This window comes from Hypomesus transpacificus, chromosome 24 (assembly GCF_021917145.1).
Source record: "Hypomesus transpacificus isolate Combined female chromosome 24, fHypTra1, whole genome shotgun sequence".
NCBI classification, from domain to species: domain Eukaryota; kingdom Metazoa; phylum Chordata; class Actinopteri; order Osmeriformes; family Osmeridae; genus Hypomesus; species Hypomesus transpacificus.
In genome coordinates, this window is record NC_061083.1 from 4,739,863 (window position 1) to 4,749,319 (window position 9,457).

The following is a 9,457-nucleotide window of genomic DNA, read 5'->3' on the forward strand; positions in this document are numbered from 1 at the left end:
GAGATCGCAATGCCAATTGGATAGGGAAGGATATGTACAAATGAGTTAAAGCGCTGATAGGTTGTTGCAGGCAAAAGCATGCTTAGCGTGGTTGTGTTGACAGTCAGCTGTCTAGTGTCAAAACTTGATTCACAGACCAAGAAGCTTCAGTAGATTATGGGATTTAACAGTTTTGTCACCCTTGTGCACCGGTAAGATCAATGTTTATCTGGGTGTGCTCTTAAAAAATCATAAATATTAAACGAAGACAGACGTTTCTACTTATGTCTAACTTGCTAGCTAATTACCGTATGTTACGCTAACAACCTGGGTTTTTAAACTTACCAAGCCAGCCAACAAAACATTAATGTATCTGAACGTTGCTTTACTTTGTCCCCAGACATTAGGTTTTAAAGATGCACGTAAAGGAATGCATCGTGTCTGCACCGGGGAAAGCAATTCTCCACGGCGAACATGCGGTAGTGCATGGCAAGGTAAGCATCACAACCTTCCTCTCAATGAACCAAATACATAGCTGTTAGTACATGTGTCATTAGGGGATGGGGCCTTATGAAGATGATTTCACTGTGTTGGTGGTAGTTGGTGTTAGTCAGATAAGAGACCTGTGACTTGCAAAAAAGCTTTTTGACAGAAATGAGAACTGAGACATTGTATTGGTCCTGTCATCCAGGTGGCTCTGGCGGTGAGTTTAAACCTACGGACATATTTACGGTTGCGCGCCACATCCAACGGCAAAGTGTGCATCAACCTCTTAAACATCGACACGTTCCTGAGCTGGGATGTGACGGAACTGCAGCGGCTCATACCAGACTCTGTTGGTGAGTGACGTCAAGAGGACTTACTGATCGACCGAAGATGTACATCTATTCGTAAGATACGATGTTATCAGTTGTGGTCTTTGTCTTTGTGATTCACAGCTGATCTGAAGAGCCTAAATGAGCTTAATGCCGAACTGGTCACGAGACTGCGTGACTTTGTCGGTGTGTCGAACGGGAATTTGGATACCCGCAGCATGGCCATCCTGGCCTTTCTCTACATCTACCTGTGTGTCTTTGCAGGACCAGGGTAAGAGGCCCATCACATGACACGTCTCCCTGACACATCATAGACGTAGACACTAAGCTGTCCCCGGGGTGAATTCTGTCCAACAATCATGGAGCCAACACTGAAAACAAAACAGACCCTCTATAAGTGCAGGTGGAGCTTCATGAAGACTCTGTATGGGTGAGGGTGGCCAGTGTCTGGGGTAGCTGGTCAGGGCGGGGCTGATGTTGTGGAGCATCAGCAATCTGAGCCGTGGTCCGGCGGTAATCATGGCTGACGCGGCGCTGGCGTGGGCTGGAGGGGAGACGAGCCCTGACAAGACAGACACTAATGAGAGTCTGGCAGTGGTCCGCACAGCAGCACTTCCTAACCAGTCTGGATGGTTTGTCCCTCAGGGGGAGGGGGGAGAGGGGGGGAGGGGGGAGCGAGTAGCAGGCCGGTTTAGTTCAGACAATCCTCCTGACTGCCTACAAGCCGGCTGCCACAAACACTTGACAGTTCTGTGGTTCAGGCCTCGTTCGCATGTATAAACGCTAGCCGCTCCTAATGGGAAGCAAAGCTGTGTATCTCCCTGTCTCCTCCGCTTGTCTCATTAGGCTGAAATGACATTCGGAGGCTTTTACGTATAACGATTGTTGCTCTGGCAAAAAGCAAGCACTCTGTAATGCATTGGAATTGATTTGTGTGTGTTTCCCCCCCCCTGGCGCTCCGGGCTGCCGGACAGCAACCTGCCCAGCCTGACGGTGGCGGTGTGGTCTGAGCTGCCGACAGGAGCGGGCCTGGGCTCCAGCGCTGCCTTCTCTGTGTGTCTGGCTGCAGCGCTGCTGTCTGCCAGCGGGGACGTCCCCTGCCCCCCAGCCAATCAGGAGGACACAGCCAGGTAACGAGAGGGAACACGGGATCTTGGTGTGAGGGGAGGGGGGGAGGGGTGAGGGAGTGTTGTGCGGCAGGGGTGAGGGGATTCGATTATAGGGAGCCACTGCAGAGAGGAACTGTACATGTTCAGTCTAAGTATGGTCAGAAAGTGGCTTGTGCATGTCACTCACTTTAAGATTCTGTGTGTGTGTGTGTGGCGGCAGGTGGGGGGAGGATGACCTGCAGCTGATCAACAGGTGGGCGTTCCAGGGTGAGAGGATGATCCATGGGAACCCTTCAGGGGTCGACAATGCTGTGGGGACCTGGGGTAACACTGCACCACCCTCACACACCACACCACCCTCACACACACGCACACACACACACACACACACCCTCACTCACTCACACACACACACACACACACACTCGCACACACACACACACCCTCACACACACACACACACACTCACACACACACACACACACACACACACTCACACACACCCCCACACCTGCCTACTCAAGTTTCTCATACAGACACACACATAAGCCAGACTGTAAGGTCGAATCGATCCCCATCCATTTCTAACTGTGTTTGTGACTCGTCTTAGGGGGCATTTTGAGGTACCACTCGGGGAAGATCACACCTCTGAGCAGGTACCGTGCCGAGCAGCGTTTACATCAAAGTCAACAAGCTTTTGCCCACACTTGTTTTCTATTGTGTTCCGTGGCCTCTGGAAGTGGGACTCCCAGCTGGCGTGGACGTTCCCAGTCAGAGCTGAGGGGCTCCGACGAGGATCACGGCGACGCAGGAAAACCCTTTGAGGTTTGATGTCGCTGCGTCACCGTCTGTTTTTTTCCACTTCCAGGGTCCCCGTGCTCAGGATCCTACTCACCAACACTAAAGTCCCCCGCAGCACCAAGGTGCTTGTCGCCGGAGTGAAGGACAAAATTAACAAGGTGCTAAAAACTGTCTGCTTTCCCCCTGTGTGAGGGCCCTCTCCTCTGTAATGAAGGTAATGACCGGTGCTTGTGTGCGGGGCCGACACACTCCAGGGCGCTGGGCGCCTTCATAAAACATGGAAATGAACCTCTCAGCCCGCACCCCTGTGTGCCGTTGCCTTGACGACGCCAGCAGGTGTGCCGGCACTGAGAGGTGGGGGGGGGGGGGGGGGGGTGGCTGTTGTGTCAGACTATCAGTGTCGTGGCCAGGGTGTTTTAATCACGACTTACACTTCAGGTATTTATAAATGTAATTAGCCCCCTTCAGGCTTCTGTGAAACAAACCCGTTTTTCGCAGAAACATGATTTTTTTTTCCGAGGTATTTTTGTCTGCCTGGCATGAGACCGAACACGGTCGATGTCAGATCGAGTGTTTTAGTGTCGTTAAGTAACTAATCAGGTGGGATGCTGTCCTCCCATGTCTAGTTCCCCTCGGTCCTGACGCCCGTGCTGGACTCAGTGGATGCCGTGTCCCGTACGTGCGAGCAGACTCTGTCAGACATGACCAGGGTTTCCTCCACAGCCGAGCACTACAGCGCTCTGGAGGTAGGTCTCCCCGTGCCCTGGAGGGGGCGCTGTGTCTGGGCCAGCTAGGTCTGCAGCACGGCAGCCCTGCTGCTGTCCTTAGTCCATGACTAGCACATCTATAGGATCATAACGGACGATTTTAGACAAACAATTTTGTGATGACAAACATTTTGGAATGCCTTTTCTAATATTTCTTGTGATCCTTGTTGCCTGAGGGTAGCTCAACTTGTGAGTGTTGCAGGGTCGCTAGCTAGCATTGACGAAGGTGCTTGTCCATGTTGGCTACAGGAGCTGATTGACATCAACCAGCACCACCTGGATGTGATGGGCGTGGGCCACCCAGCCCTGGACACGCTGTGCCGAGTCACCCTGGCCAGGGGCCTCCACAGCAAGCTGACGGGCGCTGGGGGAGGGGGCTGTGGCATCACCCTGCTCAGACCAGGTACCTCCCTCACTCTCTAACCAGGGCTGTTACACAACCTGCCTCAAAGCTTGGAACTACCAAAACGACAGCCTGTCACAGTCATATGGGTTCATTCGCTTGTAACCAAAACAAAACATCAGAAAACATTGACCATATCGACGGGCTAGCTCTTGGTGGAGACACTCGTCAGGAATATCACAAAATTGTGGATGTAGAGCTAATACAAATAAACATTATACAACACTGCACTTTAATATGTAGATACACACCTTTATTAAAACATTCCAGCCTTAAATTTCACATAGTGATATGTTAGGATTCTTTTTTCTTCCCTTTTTGGCAGTTACATTAGCCATGTGGGTCCTGTTATTGGCCGTTCAACCACCTTCAATCGAGTAATGTCAAGTTTGACGATAAGCAAGACATACAGCTACTACCCACATGGGCGGAGGCAGGGTAAGGCTGGTTGGGCTACAGCCACACCAAGAATTGTGTTAGCCCCACCAAGAAACAAGCAAGACAATGGGGTATTCCATAGTGTATGTATTCACATTGAAATTCAGACATTGATTTGAGCCCCACGACTGTATGAATTACTTAAATAGTGTTAAGGTTAAATAACCTAAACCCATGTCAAATGCAAAAACACAAGCGTTTACATTTAGTGACAGGTCAAGTTCAGTTTTGGGACGGTTCATTTTGCACTTAGGGGCGGTACCGTGAGGGGAAAAAGTTAGTTGGGAGCCCTGCCCACCTGCCTCCACCCCCCCCGCCCTACCCCTCCCAGCATATGGAAGTGCCTTCATGGGGAGGGCACCGCTGAGCAGAATAAGATGGGGTACGGAGTGGATCCTGTGCGTTGTGTTTCCATCAGGGCGTGCCTGCTTGTCACTATCTGTTATGCTGACCCCATTAAGGAGAGAGAGATGTGTGAAATGGCTCGCTCAGGCTGATTAGACGGCCCCGACACAGATTGGTTTGGGCTGAGGTGTGTCTGGGGGAGACTTCCTCTCCTGTCACCTTGAATCACCCGCTCCCCTGTCGGCCCTCCGCTCTCTGAGTGACAGGCTATCACGGGGCTGAGGAGTTGGAGGGCACTGTTTTCACTTCTCTCTCACTTTCACTCTCGCTCTCGTACACACACACACACACACACTCAAAACCAAACAAACAGGCTAGGAACCTGCTTGAATTTGAAGTGTTGCTTTTGTTTACGCCCGCAGCCTTGAACTCATTGCATTTTAATAAGTCATGGACCCCCTAAATATAGCCCCAAATGATGTGGATGTGCGTTTTTTCGGAAGCAAGTGCTGCTGTTCTGCGCTTCGCAGCTATTAAGAAGTTCCTCCCCAATCTGTACCCACCCACCCACCCTCTTCCTCATCGTGCTGAGAAGAGCCCTGAGCTGGGAACACTTGTGATTTGACTGACATAAGAAGGTAAACTGTGTTCGTAGAGGCGGGCTCCTTAGCTCCCAGTGTTGAAGGTCACCAGTCTTGTTGGCTGGGATCTCCCCTGTCTCAGCCTGTTGTTGTTCATACTGTACCAGCTCCACAGTCAGCTCCTCTCTCAGGGCTGCCCTGCTGCCCTTCTTTAGTTGTGAAGTCATAAACCGTGGGCCACTGCCAGAGCAAACGGAGAACGCTCTCACCGGCTCCTTGAGACCTGACTGCACAGATAGTGTTTGGTTACCCGGTAAAGAATCATGTCGTTAGTTTGGCACCGTAACTAGTGTCGCCTAGCTCACTGTGCTATTTAGTGTTTATATTTTGTGTGTGCGTTTGGTGTGTGTGTGTGTGTGTGCGTTTGGTGTGTGTGTGTGTGTAGAGACGGAGAGCTCAGTGGTCCAGAACACCATTGAGGACCTGCAGGGTTGTGGATATGACTGCTGGGAGACCAGCCTGGGAGGGCCTGGAGTGCAGAGGCACGCTGCTGCTTCTGTGAAGCAGGAGGCCCTGGAGCTTCTGCTGCAGTACTGACCCAGAGACCCCTGGGCCCCTGACCTGGGCCCCTGACCTGGGCCTCTGACCTGGGCCCCTGACCTGGGCCCCTGACCTGGGCCCCTGACCTGGGCCCCTGGCCTGGGCCCCTGGCCTGGGCCCCTGGCCTGGGCCCCTGGCCTGGCCGTGCCAACCAGAAGACCGGCTGGCCTCCATGCCCCGGAGACAACCCCTGGGACAGGGCCTTCCAGGGGGAGGGAGGGGGTCACTCTTCACCTGCAGGAGGAGGAGGGTCCTGTAGACCCAGTCTGGCTCTCAGTAAGACGCTTCCTTTGGAACAGAAGACCAGCTCAAATCCCCGGACCACAGCGGGGGTCATCTGAATGACGCCATTTGTAGTTTTTTCTTTGGTGAAATAAATCGTTTTGTAGTATTGAAGGATTAGGCGTTGTAGCCTTCCTTCCTTGGTGATGCTCAGAGTTTGGAGTCGTACTGTTTTAGTAAGAGTTAATCATGAGAAGGGCACATGACTCTTGGCCTAATGAACTATCGATTCGGTGAGTGCGATGTTGTCTTTGTCCAGTAGGTGGCAGCAAAATACCAGAAACACACACCCAACAAAGAACTGAAGTTGGAATAGAGTTCCTATGGATTTCATTGGAAATAAAGAATTTATCTTAAGATTGTATCTTATCTACAAGCAGACATGGTGCTTTATACTGCTTATCTCTGTCTGAAAACAGTGTACTGAATCGGGCCTGTTTCCCATGTCTAATGGACACATTCTGGATGGTTTGAAATAATGTCGTCAGTGTATGTTGACTACTATTGTTGCTGCCATTTACTGCGTTCAAAGTATTTGCATATGAAAATGTAGTTATGTAGTCACTGCTGTTGTTTTGTTTCCCAAAATAAACAACTCACTCAAGACCAAATGGACACCTAGCTTCGTACTGACAGCAATGTCACATGACAATATTTACTAAATATAAAGAATAGGTTTATTCACTAATGTTCGTTGGAACAAGGTAAGGTGTGTGTGTGCGTGTTTTTTTGTTGTTGTTACAACTCTGTTGCGCGCCAGCGTGTGTGGAGGGGGTTAATTAGGTAACATTGTGTACGTGTGTGAAGATGCGTGTGGGTGGGTTATAACTAGGTAAGTAGGCTGACTTGGTCTGTGAGAGATGCTGTAGGGCAGAGAGAGAGAGAGAGGCTCTGAGTGGTTGGCCTTTCTGGATTACCTTTCCTCTAATGTGGATCAACAGCTCCCAGTGTCCTCCTCTGAGTCACGCTTCCATTTGTGCTGACACACACACGCACACACACAGGCTCCGGACTCTTCGAACCATTTCTTACTTAGACACTCAAGCCCCTAAGCGTTCTAGAACTTTCTGCAGTCGTGTGGAATCTTTTCAGAATCTCATTAGGGAAAGGTCAGTTTAGATGCATGTAAGTAATAAATGGCCCAGTCAATTTATAAATGAATAGTTTGTGTGTGTGTGTGTATGTCAACATGACTGAGTGTTGCTCCTCAGGTGGTGTGTGGGATGTTGGTCCCCCCCGTCATGTCCTATGTAGTGTCCCCCTCCCTGTCCACTTGAATTGTGTCGTCTTTCTGTCAGGGCAGAGCGCGACACAGTCGCCCCTAACCTCTGCCGGAATGTAATTACCACTGCGCTTTGGATGGAGATGGCACTGACGAGGGGGTGACATGAAGGAGACAGGGTTTCATTTGAAGCCCTCCCCCCCCCTCTCTCTCTCTCTCTCTCTGTCTCTGTCTCTCTCTCTCTCCATCTTTTTTCTCTCTATCGCTCTTTCTGGTCTCCCTGTCTGTCTTGCTCTCTCCCTTTTCCCCCTGCGAGGCACAGATGGTGTTTCTTCTTTTCTTTGTCATCAATGTCAGTTCTTTCTGCTCTGATGAGTACATTCTAAGGAGGAGGCCCTGTCATGACTTCAGATAACAGAGGGAGCGGGGAAAGGGGGTCGAGGATGGAGGGAGAATGTCAGCGACGGAGGGATGAAATGAAAACAGCGGACGAGTCTTTAAGAGTAGTCCTGGAGGGAGGGGGAGACCGAAACAGACCTCGCCAGGCGCCCCGTTTGTTTGTTTGTTTGTTTGTTTCCGAAACGCCGAGTATCTGTTTGAAGGCAGGAGGATATGATGCACTCTGCTCATGCGAGAATAATGAAATGTTCAATGTTGTGCGTGAACACAACGGCCGTCGTTGCGACGCCGGCACAATCCCTCTGCTTTCTCCTGATGAGATGGATGTCAGGACTCATTAACTCTGACCAGAGCTGGACGTGACTGTCACTGTGCCACCGCTGTCCCCACTAGGGCCTAGTGTCCCTTGAAGACATGTTTGTCTGAGTACTCGCACTGTAACATTAACGCATCCATGCTCATGCACTTGTGTGGTCATGGATGTGCTCAGTGCTTCCATGTGCCTATTTAGCAGGAGAGATGATGAGATCAGTGTCTGGCTGAGTGGCTCGTGGTGACAGGACTGAGCGGAAGCAGCCTCAGCAGGGGGTGTGTGTGGGTGTGTAGGGTGTGTGTGTGGGGGGGGGGGTGAGTGTGTGTGTGTGTGTCAGCGGGGGACAGGACCATGTCCATCATTTCCCTCCCCATCCAGCCCCCACACAGTGTCTCAGTCGGGGACAGCATCAGTCTAGAGGAGCCCCCCCACCCGCACACACACACACACACACTCCCCCCACCCGCACACACACACACACTCCCCCCTCCCCCCCCCCCCACACACACACACACACACACACTCCCCCCTCCCCCCCACCCGCACACACACACACACACACTCCCCCCTCCCCCCCACATGCACACACACACACTCCCCCCTCCCCCCCACATGCACACATACACACTCCCCCCCCCACACACACACACACTCCCCCCTCCCCCCCACATGCACACACACACACTCCCCCCTCTCCCCCCCACATGCACACACACACACTCCCCCCCCCCACATGCACACACACACACTCCCCCCCCCCACACACACACACACACACTCCCCCCTCCCCCCCACATGCACACACACACACTCCCCCCCCCCCACACACACACACTCCCCCCTCCCCTCCACATGCACACACACACACTCCCCCCCCCCCCCCACACACACACACACACTCCCCCCTCCCCCCCACATGTACACACACACACTCCCCCATCCCCACCACCCCCGGTTCACCCTGCAGAGTTTTTCAATCATGATGGGCGCTGTGACCCTCTTGCTGAGAGTTTGCCCTTTTGGGAAGTGGGGGTGGGTGGGGGGAGGGTTCCCGTGGCGACGCAGGGCCCTCCTGACCCCATTAAAGCAGCGGGGTGTGACAGAACAGCCCACGTCCAGTCTGAGAAGTGCAAAGCCTCATCCTGTTTCATACTTTGTAGCTCATACTTTGAAGGTGACATCAGATCCCCCCCCCCCCCCCCCCCCCTCTTCCAGATCGATAGAGAACCGAGTTGATTACGAAAAGCGACAGGTCTTTTCCTCGCCGCGAGGGAACGCCGTGGTTACGGGGCGTACGCCAGAACAGGGTTGAGTGAGAGATCGTATTAACATACTGAGCTTTAAAAACACACAGTGTTGCGCAGGTAGAGTGAGTTCACGTAGCATTTCCCATCAAGGGATAG

At 52.2% G+C, this 9,457-nt stretch overlaps 1 protein-coding gene across 1 annotated transcript in view; it reads left to right on the plus strand.

The window, feature by feature from the left end:
- The first annotated feature begins 57 nt into the window (after nucleotides 1–57).
- Nucleotides 58–9,457, plus strand: part of LOC124486461 (protein FAM222A-like) — a 46,224-nt gene continuing 36,824 nt past the window's right edge. The window contains exons 1-9 of the mRNA XM_047048060.1: nucleotides 58–191; nucleotides 380–473; nucleotides 671–818; nucleotides 918–1,065; nucleotides 1,769–1,924; nucleotides 2,124–2,227; nucleotides 2,514–2,559; nucleotides 2,772–2,862; nucleotides 3,331–3,422. Coding sequence (XP_046904016.1) covers nucleotides 396–473; nucleotides 671–818; nucleotides 918–1,065; nucleotides 1,769–1,924; nucleotides 2,124–2,227; nucleotides 2,514–2,559; nucleotides 2,772–2,862; nucleotides 3,331–3,422 — 863 coding nt within the window. The 5' untranslated portion in view covers nucleotides 58–191; nucleotides 380–395. The remainder of the gene's footprint in view (nucleotides 192–379; nucleotides 474–670; nucleotides 819–917; nucleotides 1,066–1,768; nucleotides 1,925–2,123; nucleotides 2,228–2,513; nucleotides 2,560–2,771; nucleotides 2,863–3,330; nucleotides 3,423–9,457) is intronic.